Consider the following 24,123-nt stretch of genomic DNA (forward strand, 5'->3'; position numbering starts at 1 on the left):
GGATTATTTTCTAAATTCCAAATAAATTTTGAAAGCACGAACATCATTTGAAAATACAGAATTCCCGAAATCACAAAAACTTTGCATGGTGCCTTGGAATGGTGATACAAGGTCCTAGAAATTTTTTTGTCTATTACAATGCTGTCAAAAAAAGGTACTCTGAGACAGGAGCTTCCGCCCAACCCGAACACCCTATCCGAACTTTTTTCCCATTTAATTCGAGAACAATTTTTAAAATTCGAAAACTTTGCTTTCAAATTCAATACATTTTTTCCATTTAAATTCGTGAAAATTATTTAAATTCATAAACTTTGTTTTCAAATTCATAAACGTTCTTTTTCAAAATTGATGACATTTCTTGAAATTTGAAAGTTTGGGCTGGCCCAGTACGCAGCCACCGGAAACGATCCTGGCTCCCGGTTGGGCAACGCCTGAGTGTATTTGTTTCTAATCTATTTTTACGATTTTTTCGATGATTTCATTTGTTTCGCTTTATGAACTTTATTATTCATCTTAAAACCTGTTTTATCATTTGAAATATTTTTTCAAATACCAAAAAATGTTACTTTCGGAAAATGTTCTAGGAATTAGAAAAATGTTCCCATTTCTGAAACTTTTGTTCATAAATTTGAAAATATGTTTTTGTTTTAATTTTTTTATAAATATAAAAAGTATTTGTTTTGAAATTTGTGTAGAACATCAATATTTAGGAATTTATTTGCAATTCTGGAAAATAGTGGTCATGTTTACAAAATTTTCATACGCAATTTGAAATTCCTAAATTGTTAACTAATTTCAAGAAATAATTCGGATGTAAGAAGATGTTCATCTTGATTGATAACGATAGAAATGATATGAATGAAATGAGACCAAGTTTTGCCAGCTTGTGGGCATGCTCATGGCAGGCCTCCATGTAAAATTTGTAGGAATTCGGACACCGAGTGCATGCCGCGTCACATTCGGCAAGTGTTTTGGGTTTTTTCACCAAGAAAACCTTAGAATATGCATATAATATCAGAACTCAATGAAATTTATCATGGATGTTTGGCATGGTCATGCTAGTGTATGTTAAAAATTTGTGTCCATTATATTGATGTGAGCATGTTTTGAAAAATAAAAAGGGGAAAACAAAAAACAACAAGAATGAAAAGGAAACAAAAAATGAACGATAAACCGATCGCTGATTGATATATTTTCATTTTAATTTTTATATTTAATAGATGTTCACAAATTTTAAAGGTGTTCAATTTTTTTTATGTGAGCATGTTTTTATTTAACCGAAAAATAAAAAAATATTTTTGTTTAACGAACAATAAATAAACAATTTTTCTATGTAATAGATGTTCAATAATTTCATTATATTGATGTGAGCATTTTTTATTCAAAAGATCAATTGACATATCTGTACAAATTTTTTAAATGTGAATATTTGTACTTTATGTACAAAATTTTAAAAAGAGAACATTTTTTAAGTTTTGAACATAATTTTATAAGTGTGAGCATTTTTTGAAAAAGAAGAAAGAAACAAAAAAGAAAAACGAAATAGAAATATTGATAAAAGGACCGGTTCAACAATGGCCCGGTCCAACCCCGAACTGAAGTAGAAGAAAAAAAAAGTAAATTGGCACATGTTCTTCTTATACCAAGAGGTCTTGAGTTTGATTCACGTTGCTAGCGCAAACATTTTGAAGTTTGATAAAAATAGTGGCAAAGTGTACAATGCCTCGTATGTATCACATATGCAGATGGCTATACGGTTTCATGAAATGCACATACTGCCCTTATACAGTTTGTGGAGGGGGTGTACCAAAGCAGGCCTCTTGTTTCGAATTTTTATCAATATATCACTGCTTTTGTGTGTGTGTGTGTGTGGGAAGGGGGGGGGGGGGGGGGGGGGAGGGGGGCTGGGAAGGATGCTGGAGCCTACCAGACTTCTTAATCCAGTCTTATCTTATAGTTGCAACTGTAATCTCATATGATCTAAGTTTTTGTGGCATCCACCTCCACGCAGCAGCACAACACATAGTAAGCCACCTTACTCAAGACTTCACTAGCTAGTGATAGTAAGGAGTGGTGGATTTGTACGTTATCTACAGGTGGTGGATTGTTGGATTGATAAAATGTACAAAATAAGGGCCGTGGAGAGAGTACAAATTTATGGCACATTAACTGAAATCATGAGTACATTTACTTCAGTGGTATACCTGAAAACATCTGTTTGTTCTAAATAAATAAAAATAAAAAATTCAATAGGAATTACATTACACGAGTCTGAAACAAAATTAGACTGGCACTCCTCGTCGCTTCCTCCCTGGCACGGCACTAGCTTCATGTGTATCCTGAGCATGACTTGTAACAAAATGAACAAATGATTTATGAGGGGGTATCCTTGATTCCCATGAAATTAGAATGAAGTCTCCTTTTGGTCTAACACTAGGATCTGTTAGAAGTTCCCCAAATGTCACACTTGGTTGTTTCTCGATTGAAGCATTAATTGTATAAGGTGTCATGCTAAGTGGATGTGAAGCAAGGTCTGTCATGTGACTAATGTCCACTGGATGACCTTGTTCTATAAGAATTCTCGGGTGCACACCATGTATGGAGAGGTTTCTTTTAGCCATTTTTATCCCCTTGTCCAATATGCAACGCCAAAACTGAGCATCAAGGTTCCTTCTCAATACATCTGCGACCTTATTTATTGTGACAAGTGAAGCTTGCGCATTGTGCAATACCTTGGCAAATTGATCTGCTATTTGTACTAGTCGCGGGTGTTCCGCCGGGTCTACGCTTCCAAATGCAAGTGTCTTGAAAAGATACCTCAACTCATCGTAAGATAGAATACTTAGGAAAATCGGTTTCACCGATCCAAACCGGGCTAATCGTTTAAGTTTACTTACAATGATGATCTTGATTCCTCTGCCCATTGTTATGAGAAGTGAGTGTAACTTTTTCCAATCATCGTCACCCACATCAGAAGCAAACTCAATAACTACCAAGATCATCCCTTCCATGGTCCTGTCATGGTCAAGTATCTTCAAAAGGCTGTCTCCATTCAAGTGCAAAATAGAGGAGAAGCGCGAGCGAACCCTTTCGTCGCTGCACACATGAGCAACCAATGTCTTCTTTCCAATTGCAGCACCTCCTATGATTGGAAGAACGGCCCGTGCATGATCACCAGGAGGGTTGTTGTGCTGCAACAAGAAGCTCAAGAGTTTTTGCTTCTCAGCGTGCCGGCCGAACATGAAATTTTCAGTGTAAAGGTACACATCGTATGGTCTACGAGACATGCGTTCACATCCATCCAGAAGCATAACAAATTCTGTCATGTTAGCAACTACGACTTCTAAGCTTTCCAAGGAACCATGAGACTCAAGGCGCATGGTCTTGTCATTCTTCTCAGTTGTTCGAGAACGCTTGAGGGGAATGTCTAAATACAAGTTGCTGCAAGATGAGTCGTAGATGCTAACCTCATGGAAGCCTGCACTGTCTTGGATGGTTCGGTACCGCAAGGTGTCCAGCACACTGTATCCTCCATACATGGCCTCCGAGAGCATCTTGAGCTGCAACTGCATCACAGAGTTGGTTATGTACCGCGCATCTGCCTCCTCAACGACTGTGCTGACTCTCATCAGGAGGCGCTGCAACCTCTCCACCACCTTCTCTGATTGTGCATGGCTGTTGGAGTGGTACTTGTTCATCAGGAAGGAGATGAACCGGCTCACAAGTTCGCCAACAACTGCAGATTTGACAACCTCCATGGCTGATGGTCGATCTCTCTGGAGAAATCAACTAGACTGCTCTCTTCCAAGTCTTGCAAACACTCTTGGCAAACATAAAGAAGTCTCCAGGGATGACTAAATATTTGACTGGAGTAGTGGGTTGGTGACACTGATACTTTCTGAACGGCCCAAACCAAACACGTGACAAAGACAAGCCAACTTGTCCAAGGCACATGAAAAAATCGACCACTATTTTTATACTCACAATAGGTCCAAATTAATCGTGGTTCGATAGCAAAATGTATATTTAATTATTTGTGCATTTGTCTTTCTTGGGGCTCCCTTTTACACACGAGGAATATCATCCACCCACTCTAGCAAAGTTCGACCGTGGAAATTGTTTGGGCTTTTCTAGCTGAATTTCAGTGGAGAATCATGACACAACTCGTTGGCAAGGACACAATATGCCCCCTTTCTACCTTTGTCAGTGATGATGAGAATCCCAACTCCATACGTCAGTGATGATGAATATCTTTTGCAGGCTTACCTGTATACTACCTGGGGTGTCTCTGACTCTCTGTTCATGCTCCACCATAAAGGAAGTTGAGTTGAAATTTACCAGCCATCCCCCCCTTTCTCTCTCGCGACCGCGTCGCCCCCCCGCGCGTCGGGCCTCCTCCCTCCAGGCTCCCCCCTCCCTTCTTCCTCCTCGCCGCCGTCGCCGGCGCCCGCGGCCGGCTTGGCCTGGGGCTGCTGGTGGTGCCGGCCTCCTGGCCCTTCCCCTCCCGGTCGCTCTCCGGCGCGGGCGGAGCGGCTCCGGGGGTGCATCTAGGCGGCGGCGGTCTGGCGTGGCGGCGGGGCTCCGTGGCGCATGCAGGCGAGCCACTGGGCGGCGGCACCGCCGTTGGCGGCGGGGCGGCGCGGCGGCGGGATCTGGCGTCGTCCGCTCGGCCCAGATCTGGGCCCTTCGGGTCCCATCTGGGCCTGGGCGGGCCGGCGGCGGGGATGGCTCCGGTGTGGCTTCTGAGAGGCGGGGAGATGCGATGCGTGGCTGGGTGACGGCGGCGACGACGCCGGCCTGCTGCATCGCGGCCGGCGGGGCTTAACGGGCCCGCTTCGGGCCTGGCTGGGCCAGGGGTGGCCCGGCATGCCCCGCTGCCGCGTCCGGACGGCTACCGCGACGGTGCCGAAGGCACGGGCCTCCCGCACGACGGCGGTGGAGGTGGTTCCCTCCTGCTCGGCGTCGATGTTGCTGCTCCCGTCGTGATGAGCTTCTCTCCGGTCCTCTTGGCCTCGTGGTGGTGTTCGTAGCGAGGCGGCGTGGGTGGTGGCGTTACTGCGTTGGCGCATGGTGATGGGCGACGGTTTTGGCGGGTCGGTTCCGTTCGGTTGGGCGGTTGGGGTTGGAATGCGGGAGAAATCCCTGCCGGCTTCGGCCCCGACGCGGTGACACCTGCGGGTGCCACCATTCCTCCCTGGAGGGTGTCGGTGGTATCCACCCCCCACCTCCCTCCGCGTGCCCGGGGAAACCTGAGGACTCGTCCGGGTAGCAGCGTCGTTGGCGTCGCATCCCTTCTTGGAGGTGCTGCTTGGTACGCGGCGGATCGGAGCCTCGGTTGGTGGTGTTTTGTTTCCGGTGGGCGCCGCGGTGGCGGGTCATCCGCGCTTTGCCAAGCTGCCGTGGTTGGCATTTGTTTCTTCTTCTTTGTCTTTTGATGTGTTGTGCTGTTCGCCACAGCGTTATCTGTATTCGGTGTTGGTTGCTTTGAAATACAAAGCGGGGGAAACCCTTTTTCGGTAAAGGAAGTTGAGTTTCCTTCAAGCTTGTGTCAAACTAATCTTGAATTATAATTCTGTTCTAAATTTCTAGCCCGTTGTTGCTGTTCTTTCCTTTTTCCATTTTCCTCACCGAAGCTTGAATTCTTGGGCACAAGTAATAAGTCGAGAAAAAGCGGATAGCATTGTGTACTGCTATACTCTCGTACAATTGATGTACATTTCCTTGATTTTTGACCCACAAAAAACATTTCCTTGATTTTACGCAGCATAATATACTTGAAGTTAGTAGGAGTATCTGATATCCAGAACGCCCTACTTGAGTAATCTTTCTCAAGATATGTAACTTGTCCATTGATATATTCTCACTCCTTTTGGTTCTGCAGCTTTCCCCTGCTGCTCGCCGCCAAGGCCAACAACGGTGCACTGATCTCGCCGGCTGCCGCTTTGCATGAAGGTGCTCGCCGGCTAGCAAGTACTTCTCCCCGCCACGACGGTGGAAGTGGGTGGTGAGGAAGTTTAAGTGTTTACTCTTCGAGTAAAATTAGTGAGCTCAACTAATATAGAGATACATGTGCTCACAGCCCAGACCTTCAGAGCTGCGTCTATTTATTTTGGATTTCATAGTTTTTTTTTATCACAAATCATTACAATAAAAACCTGCACAAATATATAGTACAATTTGACCACTTAACCATTGCTCCTAGGTAGGCATGTCAATGGGGATTTTGTGCTGTTATATTCTTCGTAATAAAATTCAGACTAAGCGACAACAAGTACTGTTGGACAGAAGACAGCAGACAATGATTCATTTATTACCAAAGAAAACATACTCCACAGAAACCCTTGTCAATGGCCATTACCTGTCGATATGCTTTGTCCGCCGCCTCTGTCGTGTCGTAGCCGGACGCTGGCTGCGTTCAGATGGAGTGGTCCGTATAGCAACCAGACTCATAATTTGGTGGGCTCAAACGGGTCCTCTTTTCAGTGCTGAAACAGGCTTTGGACTGAATTTAGTAACAGCCCATATTAGACGCTTTTTCTGTTAGTTTTTTCGCGTGGATTTCACACGGAAGTGACCTCCAATATTGTCAGGTCTTGAATGTGCTACAGCTAGTGTTATGGGATATTGTAACTGACATACTGTAACAGAGCGCATTGCCATCACTGTTTAAGTGTTTATTATTCAAGTCGACATAGCAAGCAGTTTCCTTCAGAAAAATAAAGCTTATGATTTCCTTCTTGTTTAAGGTCTAGCTAGACAGCTGACTGTACTGTATTTTCTGGTTCCACCCTTCGGTTCTGGTCAGTTTTAGACGATCGACAACTTGGTTTTGTTTGCTATTCCAAACTAGCAGCTGTCTTCCTACAAGAAATTGTTTTTGTCCCCCCCTGTTTCTTGGCTTCTGGACGAGTGCTAGGATGCTCGTTCCGACAGGTCAGGAGGCTGTTGATATTACTGCAAATATCCACACCATATACACCTCAAACTTAAATCATTATCATCAGATGCTCGTTCCGACCGTTTCTGAAATTTTATCAGAATTTTCTGCTTTCAGCCTGGGAAGGATGCCGGCGCCTAGCAGACTTCTTAATCCAATCTTATCCTGCAGTTGCAACTGTAATCTGACCTGATCCAAGTTTTCGTGCATTCCACATCCACGCAACAGCACAACATATAATTAGTAAGTCACTTTACTTAGAGTTCACTCGCTAGTGATAGTAAGGAGTGGTAGTCGGTACTGTCACATTGGATGATGCCGTTGGTTCGCTATCTAAAAAGAGCAGGTGGTGGATTGCTGGATCTGATAAAATGTACAAGTTTATGGTACGTTAACTGAAATCATTAGTGAATTTATTACTTCACTGGTATACATGAACACATCCGTTTATTCTGAATTAAAAAAATACAACAAGATTTACATTACAAGAGTTCTGAAACAAAATTAGACCGGCACTCCTCGTCGCTTCCTCCCTGCCAAGGTGCTACCTTGATGTTTATCCTGAGCACGACTTGTAACGAAATAAACAAATGATTCATGCGGGGGTATCCTTGATTCCCATAAAATGAGAATGAAGTCTCCTTTTGGTCTAACACTAGGATCTGTTAGAAGTTCCGCAGCAGTCACACTTGGCGGTTTCTCGACTGAAGTATTCATTGTATAAGGTGCCATGCTGTGTGGATGCGAAGTAACATCCGTTATGTCCACTGGATGGCCTTGTTCTAGGAGCGCTATTCTTGGCTGCATACCATACATGGAGAGGTTCCTTTTAAAGAACCTTCTCCCCTTGTCCAATATGCAACACCAAGATTGAACATGCAGACTCCTCCTTAACGCATCTGCAAACACAGTTATTTCGACAAGTGAAGATTGCATACTATGCAACACCTTGGCAAATTCATCTGCGAGCTGAAGGAGCCGTGGATGTTCTGTCGGGTCTACGCTTCCGAATGCCATTATCTTGAAAAGGTACCTCAACTCATCATGAGATAGAGCACTTAAGAATATCGGCTTCACCGATCCAAACCGGGCTAAACTTTTAATTCTACTTACAATGATGATCTTGCTTCCTCTTCCAATTCGCATGAGAAATGAGTGAAACCTTTCCCAGTCATCATCATCTACATCAGAAACAAACTCAATAACGATCAACATCATCCCTTTCATAGTCCTTCCGTGGTCAAGTATTCTTAAAAGGTTGTCTCCTTTCAAGTGCAATATAGAGGAGAAGCGCCCGCGAACCCTTTCATCGCCGCACACATGAGCAACCAAAGTTTTCTTCCCAGTTGTTGCACCACCTATGAGCGGAAGAACTGCCAGTGCATCATCACCAAGAGGGTCGAGATGCAGCAAGAAGCTCAAGAGCTTTTGCTTTTCAGCATGCCGGCCAAACATGAAGTTGTCTATGTAAAGATAAATATCGTATGGCCTACGAGACATGCGCTCGCATCCACCCAGAAGGATAACAAATTCTGCCATGTTAGCAACAACAATTTCCAAGCTTTCCAAGGCACAATGCAACTCAAGGTGCGTGGCCTTATTAGTTGTTCGAGAACGCTTGGCTAAATACAAGCTCCAGGTAGATGAGTCGTTGCTGCTAACCTCGTCAGAGCTTGCACCGTCTTGGAGAGCTTGGTACTTCGAGTTGTCCACCACACTGTATCCTCGGTACATGGCCTGTGAGAGCATCTTGAGCTGCATCATCATCCCGGAGTTGTTTATGTACCGGGTGTCGGCCTCCTCGACGATGGTGCAAACTCTCATCAGGAGATGATGCAACCTCTCCATCACCTTCTCCTGCGAGTGTAGACGGCTAGAATGGTACTTGTTTAGCAGGAAGGAGATGAAACGGCTCACTAGTTCACCTGCAACTGCAGACAAGGCAACCTCCATGGCGGGAATTAATTAGGTAATCAACTGGTCTACTTATTGACAAATTTATAGGCTGGCATCTGCCAAGGCTTGCAGAGAATCTTCACGAAATATAAAAGTCTCCATGGATGACTTATGACTGTGACGAGTGGGTGGGTGACACAAGGATATTTGTCATTTTCTCCTTTGTGCTACTTCAGAGTTTCATTAAAAAAAAACTTGCACTTTGCGCATTCTTCAAAGGTCAGGTTTGACGTGATGTTGATCTCCACTATGGTAATGGAGAAGAATTTTCATCAGATGCAACTTGGACCATCGACAAACTTGGTAGGCAACAGTCTATGGACAAATAAAGTGGCTCTGCCAAACAAGTCTTGCAGACTCTTTGCAAAGAAAAGTATATACAGGGATTTATAAGCAGTTGACAGCGACAATTGGGTGGCGACACATGGATACTTGTCTAAATGCACTAATATGTGACAAGGACAAGCCAACTATTCGAGCAGTATGAGAATATTGACTGGTATATATTTTCAATATTCACTGTAAGTAGGTTCATTTTTTTTCGTAGCATGAAAATATATGTTCACTCATCACTCAAGGAAAAGATGTGCTACTTTTTTAATCTTGGCCAGTGATGATGAGAATCAGAGCTCAATACTTCATTAATCTCGCAGGGCAGATGCAACCTGTTTGTTTGTACAATTCTTTTGGTTTCTTCAGAACCTGATTGTATGGTCTATTTGTGCTAGTTCAGTCTTCAACCCGAAATTGTCACATCTTCTGGATTTTGCAGAGTTCAGGCTTGACCTGATATTCATCTCCACAATAGTAAAAGTGTTGCTTGACCTGATGTCGATTTCCAAGCAACGACTTCAGTGCTGAGCAGCTCAGCAGTGGCACCGCAGAGCCTGGATTCTCGCGACCGCCTTGTACAGTCTATTTTATCATTATTGAATGTCGTTGTTAGCAGAAGTGCGCTCCTTCCGGGAAAGACATGCCAGGCTTATTTCTTCTTTTCCTCCATGTAATCTGGTCTGGGAATAGCTCTGGTGCAATCACTATGCTACTTACGGGTGTGTCTGCATGTTCATGTTTTACCATAAGTCCATGTCAAGGTGGTCTTGAATTGAACTCAGTTTTAAATTTCTAACATGTTCTTGGCCATGGGTGATCACAGTACCATTTTTTGCTATTTTGCTCACGGAACTGTGAATTCGCGCGCACATGTAGATCTGTTCGAACTCGCACTACAGTTGTCCTTCATTAGGTTGAGAAGCTACAATTGTGTGGTGGCTCTCATGCAAATAATACAGATATCCTTCATTTTACAAACAGGAAATTGCACCATATCACTCCTTTTTGGTTCTTCAAAACCTAATCCCGAAAGTGTGGTCAAGTGAGCATGCATTTGGTTTTTTGGTTTGATCAGGCTTATGTTCATACACGACTAGTTGAATTGCGATTAAAAAGCTAAATAAAGAAAACAAGGAAATAATAACGACGAGTAGAATTGTGATGTTAGATACGCTTGGTCAAATCTGAATTCGTGATCAGTCAGTGAACCTTGAGTGCCGGTAGCGAAGCAAATGAAAGGTTTGTCCTGTTGTGCCCAGCTTGAAATTTTTAGAGGGTGTTCTAAATGTTTAGAAGTTTCAGTGCCCACATTCCAGCAAACATTCTTTTCTTACCTCAGGCCAGTTTTCTCACCTCGGTATATCGATCAGGATTCATAAAATGGTGTGAGATGATATTGGTGGTTATCAAAAAAGTGTAGTATTTAAGTGTTTAAGTATCCATGGATCACCAGGAAAGCATGGAAAATGGACCAGTATTTAAATATCCATGGACTAAAAATGGGGAGAAAATGGACCAGTATTTAAATATCCATGGACTAAAGCATGGAAATCAGAACTGTTGCATCTTGTGCATTCTTCAAAGTTTCGGTTTGGTGTGACGTTGATCTCCGCAATGGGCTAAAAATGGGGAGAGAATTCCTTACTTGGCCCTATGTTAAATTTTGCTTCCTTATTTGGCCCAAAATAAATTTTCTTCCATATTTGACACCTAAAGTAAATTTTGTGTCTTATATGATACCTCCGTCCATTTTAGGTACTAACAGTGTTAAGTGTGAGGTGACAATACCATTTTGCCCATAGTGCATTGTGTAAAAAAGTAATCAGTTCACCCATGTTTTAGAGATGTTCAATGGATGTTGTGCATGCATATGTATGCTCAAATATTTTGTTCCATAGATAAACTGGTATATGCGTGTAAGTACAAAACAACTGTAGAACTCGTACTAGCATATCTATGATCAGTATAGTAACCTTTTTTTGCGAATAAGTACAGTACCATATACCATATTTTGGTTACTTCATCACGTGCGAGTGCGGTTGTGGAGTGGACGGCCCATGGTGCTGAGGTGGGTTCGGCCTTGGGTGTCCATGCGGACATGGCTCCACGGGCACGGCGCCGGCATAGGCTGTGGTGCGAGGCAGTCGCGATTTAAGATGGGCTAGCGCTAGTCACATAGCACAACGACCGTGTGAGCGTGAGTGAGGCCATGGACATGGTGGCCTTCGAGTGCCTGAAGGCCTAGTCGGGCTCGAGTTGCTGGCCTCGGCCAGATCTACCCCGTGTTGGTGACGGTGTTTGTTGGGGAACGTAGCATGCAATTTAAAAAAAAATCCTACGCTCATGCGAGATCTATCTAGGAGATGCATAGCAACGAGAGGGGAGAGTGTGTCCACGTACCCTCGTAGACCGAAAGCGGAAGCGTTAGTTTAACGAGGTTGATGTAGTCGAACGTCTTCACGATCCAACCGATCTTAGAACCGAACGTACGGCACCTCCGTGTTCAGCACACGTTCAGCTCGATGATGTCCCTCGAACTCTTGATCCAGCAGAGGGTCGAGGGAGAGTTCCGTCAGCACGACGGCGTGGTGACGGTGATGGTGATGTGATCCGCGCAGGGCTTCATCTAAGCACTACGACGCTATGACTAGAGGAGTAAACTGTGGAGGGGGCACCACAAACGGCTAAGAGAATAATTGATCTGCTATGGGGTGCCCCCTGCCCCCGTATATAAAGGAGGAGAGGGAGGAGGCCGGCCAAGGGGTGCGTCATAGGGGGGAGCCGACTAGGACTCCTAGTCCTATTCGCCCCCCCTCTCTTCCTTCTTACGGAGGGAGAAATGGGGAAGGAGAGGAGAGGGAGAGGGAAAGGGGGGCCGCGCCCCCTTCCCTCCCGGGGGGTCCCGGTAACCCCTCGATACTCCGATAAAATACCCGAACCACTCGAAACCATTACGATGTCCGAATACGACCTTCCAATATATGAATCTTTACCTCTCGACCATTTCGAGACTCCTCGTCATGTCCGTGATCTCATCCGGGACTCCGAACAAACTTCGGTCACTAAAACACATAACTCATAATACAAATCGTCATCGAACGTTAAGAGTACGGACCCTACGGGTTCGAGAATTATGTAGACATGACCGAGACACATCTCCGGTCAATAACCAATAGCGGAACCTGGATGTTCATATTGGTTCCTACATATTCTACGAAGATCTTTATCGGTCAAACCGCAATAACAACATGCGTTATTCACTTTGTCATCGGCATGTTACTTGCCCGAGATTCGATCGTCGGTATCATCATACCTAGTTCAATCTCGTTACCGGCAAGTCTCTTTACTCGTTTCGTAATGCATCATCCCACAACTAACTCATTAGACACATTGCTTGCAAGGCTTATAGTGATGTGCATTACCGAGAGGGCCCAGAGATACCTCTCCAATACTCGGAGTGACAAATCATAATCTCGATCTATGCCAACCCAACAAACACCTTCGGAGACACCTGTAGAGCATCTTTATAATCACCCAGTTACATTGTGACGTTTGATAGCACATAAGGTGTTCCTCCGGTATTCGGGAGTTGCATAATCTCATAGTGCGAGGAATATGTATAAGTTATGAAGAAAGCAATAGCAATAGAACTTAATGATCATTATGCTAAGCTAACGGATGGGTCTTGTCCATCACATCATTCTCTAATGATGTGATCCCGTTCATCAAATGACAACACATGTCTATGGTCAGAAAACTTAACCATCTTTGATTAACGAGCTAGTCAAGTAGAGGCATACTAGGGACACTCTGTTTTGTCTATGTATTCACACATGTACTAAGTTTCCGGTTAATACAATTCTAGCATGAATAATAAACATTTATCATGATATAAGGAAATATGAATAACAACTTCATTATTGCCTCTAGGGCATATTTCCTTCAGTCTCCTACTTGCACTGGAGTCAATAATCTAGATTACATAGTAATGATTCTAACACCCATGAAGTCTTGGTGTTGATCATGTTTTCCTCGTGGAAGAGATTTAGTCAACGGGTCTGCAACATTTAGATCCATATGTATCTTGCAAATCTCTATATCTCCCTCCTTGACTTGATCGCGGATGGAATTGAAGCATCTCTTGATGTGTTTGGTTCTCTTGTGAAATCTGGATTCCTTCGCCAAGGCAATTGCTCCAGTATTGTCACAACATATTTTCATTGGACCCGGTGCACTAGGTATTACACCTAGATCAGATATGAACTCCTTCATCCAGACTCCTTCATTTGCAGCTTTTCAAGCAGCTATGTACTCCGTTTCACACGTAGATCCTGGAACGACGCTCTGCTTGGAACTGCACCAACTTACAGCTCCACCATTCAATATAAATACGTATTCGGTTTGTGACTTAGAGTCATCCGGATCAGTGTCAAAGCTTGCATCGACGTAACCATTTACGACAAGCTCTTTCTCACCTCCATAAACGAAAAATATATCCTTAGTCCTTGTCAGGTATTTCAGGATATTCTTGACCGCTGTCCAGTGATCCACTCTTGGATTACTTTGGTACCTCCCTCCTAAACATATAGCAAGGCACACATCAGGTCTGGTACACAACATTGCATACATGATAGAACCTATGGCTGAGGCATAGGGAATGACTTTCATTTTCTCTCTATCTTCTGAAGTGGTCAGGCATTGAGTGTGACTCAACTTCACACCTAGTAACACATGCAAGAACGCTTTCTTTGACTGATCCATTTTGAACTTCTTCAAAACTTTATCAAGGTATGTGCTTTGTGAAAGTCCAATTAAGCGTCTTGATCTATCTCTATAGATCTTAATGCCCAATATATAAGTAGCTTCATCGAGGTCTTTCATTGAAAAATTCTTATTCAAGTATCCTTTTATGCTATCCAGAAATTCTGTATTATTTCCAATCAACAATATGTCATCCACATATAAGATTAGAAATGCTACAGAGCTCCCACTCACTTTCTTGTAAATACAGGCTTCTCCAAAAGTCCGTATAAAATCATATGCTTTGATCACACTATCAAAGCATATATTCCAACTCCGAGAAGCTTGCACCAGTCCATAAATGGATCGCTGGAGCTTGCACACTTTGTAAGCACCTTTAGGATCGACAAAACCTTCTGGTTGCGTCATATACAACTCGTATTTAAGAAATCCATTAAGGAATGCAGTTTTGACATCCATTTGCCAAATTTCATAATCATAAAATGCGGCAATTGCTAACATGATTCGGACAGGCTTAAGCATCGCTACGGGTGAGAAGGTCTCATCGTAGTCAACTCCTTGAACTTTTCTAAAATCTTTGGCAACAAGTCGAGCTTTGTTGACAGTAACATTACCGTCAGCATCAATCTTCTTCTTGAAAATCCATTTATTCTCTATGGCTTGCCGACCATCGGGCATGTCAACCAAAGTCCACACTTTGTTCTCATACATGGATCCCATCTCAGATTTCATGGCCTCAAGCCATTTCACGGAATATGGGCTCATCATCGCTTCCTCATAGTTCGTAGGTTCGTCGTGGTCTAATAACATGACTTCCAGAACAGGATTACCTTACCACTTTGGTGCGGATCATACTCTGCTTGACCTATGAGGTTTGGTAGTAACTTGATCTGAAGTTTCATGATCATCATCATTAGCTTCCTCACTAATTGGTGTAGGCATCACTGGAACTGATTTCTTTGATGAACTACTCTCCAATTCGGGACAAGGTACAATTACCTCACAAAGTTCTACTTTCCTCGCACTCACTTCTTTCGAGAGAAACTCCTTCTCTACAAAGGATCCATTCTTAGCAACCAAACTCGTAACTCAAATATTACGCTCGGCCATCAGATCGTAGAAACTTTATTTTCTTATTACGATCATTTTCCACTTCACTCTGAAATTCTTTGAACTTGTCAAATGTTTCAGACTTCTTTTTCATTAAGTAGATATACCCATATCTGCTCTAATCATCTGTGAAGGTCAGAAAATAACGATACCCGCCACGAGCCTCCTCACTCATTGGACCGCACACATCAGTATGTATTATTTCCAATAAGTCGGTGGCTTGATCCATTGTTCTTGAGAATAGAGTCTTAGTCATCTTGCCCATGAGGCATGGTTCGCAAGCATCAAGTGATTCATAATCAAGTGATTCTAAAAGCCCATCAGCATGGAGTTTCTTCATGCGCTTTACACCAATATGACCTAAACGGCAGTGCCACAAATAAGTTGCACTACCATGATTAACTTTGCATCTTTTGGCTTCAATATTATGAATATGTGTATCAGTACGATTGAGATTCGACAAAAATAGACCACTCATCAAGGGTGCATGAGCATAAAAGGTATTGCTCATATAAATAGAACAACCATTATTCTCGGATTTAAATGAATAACCGTCTCGCATCAAACAAGATCCGGATATAATGTTCATGCTCAACACTGGCACCAAATAACAATTATTCAGGTCTAAAACTAAACCCAGAGGTAGATATAGAGGTAGCATGCCGATGGCGATCATATCGACCTTGGAACCATTTCCGACGCGCATCGTCACCTCGTCCTTAGCCAATCTTCGTTTAATCCGTAGCCCCTGTTTCGAGTTGCAAATATGAGCAATAGAACCAGTATGAAATACCTAGGCGCTACTACGAGCATTAGTAAGGTACACATCAATAACATGTATATCAAATATACCTTTCACTTTGCCATCCTTCTTATCCGCCAAATACTTGGGGCAAATCCTCTTCCAGTGACCAGTCCCTTTGCAGTAGAAGCACTCAGTTTCAGGCTTAGGTCCATACTTGGGCTTCTTCCCGGGAGCAGCAACTTGCTTGCTATTCTTCTTGAAGTTCCCCTGCTTCCCTTTGCCCCTTTTCTTGAAACTAGTGGTCTTGTTAACCATAAACACTTGATGCTCCTTGATTTCTAACTCCGCAGCCTTTAGCATCGCGAAGAGCTCGAAAATTGTCTTTTCCATCCCTTGCATGTTTTAGTTCATCACGAAGCCTTTATAGCTTGGTGGCAGTGATTGAAGAACTCTGTCAATGACACTATCATCAGGAAGATTAAGAGCATAATTGGTTTGCTGCCAAAAATTGGCATTGCCAATATTTGGCATTGTGCCAAATATTGGCAACTACTTTGTTGGCTACGAGTTGTTTTGCCTATCTCACATAAAATTGCCAATAGTTGGCAAGTCTTGGTATTGCCAATAGTTGGCAATGCCAACATTTGGCAAGCCAAATATTAGCAACAAACCAATTATGCTCTAACTCCCAGCTAAGTCAAGTGGTTATGGTACCCAAACAAACTGAGTATGTGTCCACTGACAAAACTATTCTCCTCCATCCTGCAGCTATAGAAATTGTTGCAGACTTCATATCTCTCAACTCGGGCATTTGCTTGAAATATTAACTTCAACTCCTGGAACATCTCATATGCTCCATGACGTTCCAAACGTCTTTGAAGTCCCGATTCTAAGCCGTAAAACATGGCACACTGAACTATCGAGTAGTCATCAGCTTTAGTCTGCCAGACGTTTATAACATCCAGAGTTGCTCCTACAGTGGGCCTTGCACCTAGCGGTGCTTCCAGGACGTAATTCTCTGTGCAGCAATGAGGATAATCCTCAAGTTACGGACCTAGTCCGTGTAGTTACTACCATCATCTTTCAACTTAGCTTTCTCTAGGAACGCGTTAAATACAAGTGAACGGTAGCACGGGCCATTGATCTACAACAACATAGATATGCAAAAACTATCAGGATTAAGTTCATGATAAATTAAAGTTCAATTAATCATATTACTTAAGAACTCCCACTTAGATAGACATCCCTCTAGTCATCTAAATGATCACGTGATCCATATCAACTAAACTATGTCCGATCATCACATGAGATGGAGTAGTTTTCAATGGTGAACATCTCTATGTTGATCATATCTACTATATGATTCACGTTCGACCTTCTCAGTGTTCCGAGGCCATATCTGCATATGCTAGGCTCGTCAAGTTTAACCCGAGTATTCTGCACGTGCAAAAATGCCTTGCACCCGTTGTATGTGAACGTAGGGCTTATCACACCCGATCATCACGTGGTATCTCGGCACGACGAACTGTAGCAACGGTGCATACTTAGGGAGAACACGTATACCTTGAAATTTAGTGAGGGATCATCTTATAATGCTACCTGATAACCTACAAGTATAGGGGATCAATTGTAGCCTCTTTTGATAAGTAAGAGTGTCGAACCCAACGAGGAGCTAAAGGTAGAACAAATATTCCCTCAAGTTCTATCGACCAGCGATACAACTCTACACACGCTTATCGTTCACTTTACCTAGATCAAGTAGAAACTAGAAGTACTTTGTAGGTGTTGTTGGATAGGTTTGAAAGAATATAAAGAGCACGTAAATAAAAATCTAGGGGCTGTTTAGATGAAGACACAACTAAGTTAGTTTTAGTAGAGAGCTTGTTGTCACGAGAAAGTTATTTGTCCCTAGGCAATCGATAACTAGACCGGTAATCACTATTGCAATTTTATTTGAGGGAGAGGCATAAGCTAACATACTTTCTCTTCTTGGATCATATGCACTTATGATTGGAACTCTAGAAAGCATCCGCAACTACTAAAGATCAGTAAGGTAAAACCCAACCATAGCATTAAAGTATCAACTCCTCTTTATCCCATATGCAAACAACCTGCTTACTCGGGTCTGTGCTTCTGTCACTCACGCCACCCACCATAAGCAAATCACGAACATATTCCAAACCCTACAGCGGGGATCCCTCACACTTGCGCGACACGGAGAGCACCATAGGACAGCACCAATATAAAAACATGCAACTCAAACCAATTACGATCATCAATTAACCCATAGGACAAAACAGATCTACTCAAACATCATAGGATGACCATACATCATTGGGAAATAATATATAGCGTTGAGCACCATGTTTAAGTAGAGATTACAACGGGTAAAAGAGGGGTTACACCGGTGCATAGAGGGGGGAAGAGTTGGTGATGACGGCGGTGAAGTTGTTGGTGTAGATTGCGGTGATGATGATGGCCCCGGCGGCGTTCCGGCGCCATTGGAAGACAGGGGGAGAGGGCCCCCCTTCTTCTTCTTCTTCCTTGACCTTCTCCCTAGATGGGAGAAGGTTTTCCCCTCTGGTCCTTGGTCTCCATGGCATGGGAGGGGCGAGAGCCCCTCCGAGATTGGATCTGTCTCTCTGTCTCTCTCTGTTTCTGCTCTCCAGATTCTGCCCTTTCACCGTTTCTTTTATAACTGGAGATCCGTAACTCCGATTGGATTGAAACCTTCGCCACGATTTTTATTCCGAAAATTAGCTTTCTTGCGGCAAAAGAATAGCAGCAACCGCCTTACGGGGTGCCCACGAGGGTCAGGGGCGCGCCCCCTGTCTCGTGGCCCCCTCGGGCACCGTCTCGTGTTGATTCTTCTTCCCAAATATCAAAAATAGTCCAAAAATATTCTCCTTCCGTTTTTATTCCGTTTGGACTCCGTTTGATATGGGTTTTCTGCGAAACATGAAACATGCAACAAACAGGAACTAGCACTGGGCACTGGATCAATATGTTAGTCCCAAAAATAATATAAAAAGTTGCCAAAAGTATATGAAAGTTGTATAATATTGGCATGGAACAATCGAAAATTATAGATACGACGGAAACGTATCAGCATCCCCAAGCTTAATTCTTGCTCGTCCTCGAGTAGGTAAATGATAAAAAAGATAATTTTTGATGTGGAATGCTACCTAGCATAATCTTGATCATGTATCTAATCATGGCATGAATATTAATACACGAGTGATTCAAAGCAATAGTGTATCTTTTGACATTGAGACAATAATACTTCAAGCATACTAATAAAGCAATCATGTCTTTTCAAAATAACATGGCCAAAGAAAGTTATCCCTACAAAATCATATAGTCTGGCTATGCTCCATCTTCACCACACAAAATATTCAAATCATGCTCAACCCCGATGACAAGCCAAGCAATTGTTTCATACTTTTGACGTTCTCAAACCTTTTCAACTTTCACGCAATACATGAGCGTGAGCCATGGACATATCACTATAGGTGGAATAGAATATGATGATGGAGGTTGTGTGGAGAAGACAAAAAAGGAGAAAGTATCACACCGACGCGGCTAATCAATGGGCTATGGAGATGCCCATCAATTGATGTCAATGTGAGGAGTAGGGATTGCCATGCAACGGATGCACTAAGAGCTATAAGTGTATGAAAAGTCAAACTGGAAACTAAGTGGGTGTGCATCCAACTTGCTTGCTCATGAAGACCTCGGGCATTTGAGGAAGCCCATCATCGAAATATACAAGCCAAGTTCTATAATTAAAATTCCCACTAGTATATGAAAGTGATAACTGAAGAGACTCTCTATATGAAGAACATGGTGCTACTCTGAAGCACAAGTGTGGTAAAAGGATAGTAACATTGTCATTTCTCTCTTTTCTCTTATTTTTTTCTCCCTTTTTTTGGTGGGCTTCTTTGGCCTCTTTTTTTATTTGGGCTTCTTTGGCCTCTTTTATTTGATAACCTCACCTGGGACAATGTTCTAATAAGGATGATCATCACACTTTTATCTACTTACCACTCAATACTAGAACAAAGATATGACTCTATATGAATGCCTCCGGCGGTGTACCGGGATGTGCAATGATCTAGCGTAGCAAAGATATCAAAAAACGGACAAGCCATGAAAATATCATGCTAGCTGTCTTACGATCATGCAAAGCAATATGACAATGAATGCTCAAGTCATGTATATGATGATGATGGAAGTTGCATGGCAATGTATCTCGGAATGGCTATGGGATTGCCATGATAGGTTGGTATGGTGGCTGTTTTGAGGAAGATATAAGGAGGCTTATGTGTGACAGAGCGTATCATATCACGGGGTTTGGATGCACCGGCGAAGTTTGCACCAACTCTCGAGGTGAGAAAGGGCAATGCATGGTACCGAAGAGGCTAGCAATGATGGAAGGGTGAGAGTGCGTATAATCCATGGACTCAACATTAGTCATAAAGAACTCACATACTTATTGCAAAAATCTATTAGTCATCAAAACAAAGTACTACGCGCATGCTCCTAGGGGGATAGATTGGTAGGAAAAGACCATCGCTCGTCCCCGACCGCCACTCATAAGGAAGACAATCAATAAATACCTCATGCTCCGACTACATCACATAACGGTTCACCATACGTGCATGCTACAGTGATCACAAACTTCAACACAAGTATTTCTACAACCCACAACTACCCACTAGCATGACTCTAATATCACCATCTTTATATCGCAAAACTATTGCAAGGAATCAAACATATCATGTTCAGTGATCTACAAGTTTTATGTAGGATTTTATGACTAACCATGTGAATGACTAGTTCCTGTCAACTCTCTAAATAGATATAAGTGAAGCAAGAGAGTTTAATTCTTTCTACAAAAGATATTCCCACGCTCTAACAAATATAAGTGAAGCAAAAGAGCATTCTACAAATGGTGGTTTTCTATGTGAAGAGAAACAGGCAATCCAAACTTCAAATGATATAAGTGAAGCACATGAAGCATTCTATAAAGCCAACCATGGACTATCTCATACCACAATGGTGCATAAAAGAAAAGTGAAAACTAAATGCAAAAGACGCTCCAAGATTTGCACATATCGCATGAACGAAACGAATCCGAAAACATACCGATACTTGTTGAAGAAAGATGGGATGCCTTCCGGGGCATCTCCAAGCTTAGACGCTTGAGTCTCCTTGAATATTTACTTGGGGTGCCTTGGGCATCCCCAAGCTTGAGCTCTTGCCTCTCCTCCTTATCCTCATATCGAGACATCCTCGATCTTCGAACACTTCATCCACACAAAACTCAACAGAAAACTCGGTAAGATCCGTTAGTATAATAAAGCAAATCACTACTCTAGGTACTGTTGCAAACTAATTCATATTTTGTTTTTGCATTGTAGCTACTGTAATATAACTTTCCAATGGCTTAATCCACTGATAGAAATCGATAGTTTCATCAAAACAAGCAAACTATGCATCAAAAAAACAGAATCTGTCTTAAACAGGACAGTCTGTAGTAATCTGAACATTCACCATACCTCTGGTACTCCAAACCCGAAACACGTCCGGTCTCTGCATAGCTACGATGCACACAACCAACACCAACACACGCACACACAAAAACACGCCAGATAGCAAAGTCATATAAGACCAAAGCTACATGTAGGCGAGTAAAAGAAAAACCCGAAACGAGCAGATCCACGATCGGCAAACTATATCAACGACCATATATCTGAATGTTATGCACCCAGTGCAATGATATCTTGAATACAATAGTTATTTGGAATTATGAGTTAAGTGAAGATCACATATTAACTTCTCCTTACTGACACGTCTCCTTTCTCCTTTTTGCTTCCTTGATCTGCTCCTTCCATTCCATAATGTATCTCTCCCGTCCTACGCCACAAGAAATCAAGTCATCATATACCTCCTCCCTTCTATACGTCCCTCGGCTATGTATGTCATCGGCGTGTTATATTGCTCCGGTCACTTGTCTCCCTAATCCACCTCATTCTCATCTTCAACTCAGTAAATATCTATTGGATGGTTTTTATATTGGATTTGAACCCGAGGATGTTTTTCCTACCAAGATTGGTTTGAATAAAGAAAAAAGCTGCCTACAAATAACTTTGATATGCTTCCATTTTTGTATGATTAAAATATCCACGGCAAATGAGAATGTGTGACACAGTCACCGCCGCCGACCACCAACTCACATTCATAATATAGTGAATGTAGTTTTGTCCTAGCAAAAGGAGAATTGTTAACAATGGGCCGCGGGAGAGGAGACAACCACAAATTAATTGATGCACATGACCAAAATAACTGGTATAGAACCGAAAATCCGCATCTAAGCCCGGGCTCAGATGTTCCCGCTCAGAAAAAAATTCAAAACAATACTAGAAAAATTCAAAAAATTCAATTTTTTTTGTGTGGTAGATAATTTGATGCGTGCGGTCGCTCTAAATTTCAACTCATTTGGATATCTGAGAAGCACTCGGCAAAAAAGACAAATCGGGTCAAAACAGTTCGTAAACAATAAACTTTTTTACAGACCCCGATTTTGTCTTTTTTGCAGAGAGCTGCTCAAATGTCCAAAAGAGTTGAAATTTATGGCAAACCTCACGCATCAAATTATCTACCATACAAAAAAAACTTGGAATTTTTTCTGAATTTTTTTAATATTTGTTTTGATTTTTTTCGTCTGAGCGGGTGCAGCTGAGCCCGGGAGCCAAATTGGCCTTCTCGTATAGAACAAACATTCGTTCTTGTTCTTGTTCTAAAATGCAATTATGAATGGAAGTATATTAGTACATGTTTGCACCATTGAAACTAAAAGCCCCGCAAGTGAACTCCCACTGACTGATGGGTCATCTGTACAGTGATTCAAATCAATCTACAGAATATTCATCCATTGTAACTTCATGCCGAATAAGAAGAAAACCACTCAGATTGTCTGCCGCTCGCATTTCACAAACACAGTATGCTATCACAATACATAAGTACATGGCTGTGTTGTACGCCATATAACAGGCATACATAATCATTGTATTTATATGAAAAATTACTATATCTACGGAGCCCCTCTATATGTACATTGTTTTTGTATCTATGCAAAAAATATACAACAATGATACTATGTACAATGTGACCATACAACAACTTGTTCTTCCTGTTGTCGTCTTGTGAGTGTATTTTCTTTTCCCATGCCCGATGTGAGTTTATTTTTCTTTCATCCTCTCGGTTGCAACTCCTCACATTGCTTGTTTGTTCTTTCTTTGTGCATGTTCTTAGCCTCGTCTGCTGTTGTTGGGAATGAGGAGTTTCTTCGCTGATGGCCCTTGCTTCTTGAAGACTTTATTCAAGAGGAGCAAGGTGGATGGCAGCGACAGGTCTGGAAGAAACCATGGCCGGCACCGACCAGGCAATTGAAGTTGTCGTCGAGCAGATTTAGCAGGTCGGCTCTCATTATCCATGCCGGGGATTTTCGGGCGAGCGATGGTATACTTTATAATGCTTATGCGAGACGTTTTCTAAAAGACTTGGGTGAATTAGGATTGAATGCGGTATGACTGTAGTTTATTTGTAATAACTTTATTTCAGACTCAATGTTTACTCCAGACTCGTCAACTATAATGTCAGAGTTCAGTCTGTACTATGGTCTGAAGTTTATCTTCCATTTGTCTTGTTGGTTTGAATAAATAAATCATGAACTGGAACTTGAATTTGCTACTGAATCATACCATGCGCCCTTGCTGTCATTTACTCTGTAGAATTATTTATTGACCCTGATCTGAAGCACTGGTTTCTGGGTGTAAGAATGATACGGTGTGCTCACTTCATCGACTGTCAGTCTCACCTTTACTTGCACTTATACAGGGAGCAAATCATCCGGTGATGCCTTTTGTGTGCGATGAAGCAAATCATATGTTGAAACGCAGATGAGGTATTCGTTTATTATCAATTTGATCGGTAAGCTAGACATGATTGTTTCTTTATTTATGTTGTATTCTTATTACATACTTTTTTAGGGGTTATTTCTCCTGTATTCTGCGTAAATAAGGAGCCTTCTTCCGTCGAGATCAGATAAAAACTTCGCCAACCTTGTAACTTACGGTTGCCGTTTGAATAGAAATCTTAACTGAAGCTGAACGCCCTGAAGCGCGGCTCAGCATCAAAACTCAGACAGTCCTTCTGTCCAGTGTCCTTTTATGCGGTCATGCCTTGTGTTTCTAATTCCTTTTTGTCTACTCCTGGA

General features: G+C 42.5%; 2 protein-coding genes across 2 annotated transcripts; both read right to left on the bottom strand.

Annotated features, from left to right (window-relative positions):
• Positions 1-2,276: 2,276 nt before the first annotated feature.
• Positions 2,277-3,779, bottom strand: LOC109734620 (disease resistance protein RGA2-like). Its single transcript, XM_020293824.3, has one exon. It carries the CDS (start codon positions 3,756-3,758, stop codon positions 2,283-2,285), a length of 1,476 nt encoding a protein of 491 aa, XP_020149413.1. The 5' UTR covers positions 3,759-3,779; the 3' UTR covers positions 2,277-2,282.
• A 3,584-nt stretch (positions 3,780-7,363) lies between these two features.
• Positions 7,364-9,018, bottom strand: LOC109734621 (disease resistance protein RGA2-like). Its single transcript, XM_020293825.3, has one exon. The coding sequence runs from the start codon at positions 8,888-8,890 to the stop codon at positions 7,442-7,444; it is 1,449 nt and encodes a 482-aa protein (XP_020149414.1). The 5' UTR covers positions 8,891-9,018; the 3' UTR covers positions 7,364-7,441.
• Between the last annotated feature and the right edge of the window lie 15,105 nt (positions 9,019-24,123).

This window comes from Aegilops tauschii, chromosome 2 (assembly GCF_002575655.3).
Source record: "Aegilops tauschii subsp. strangulata cultivar AL8/78 chromosome 2, Aet v6.0, whole genome shotgun sequence".
Classification (NCBI taxonomy): domain Eukaryota; kingdom Viridiplantae; phylum Streptophyta; class Magnoliopsida; order Poales; family Poaceae; genus Aegilops; species Aegilops tauschii.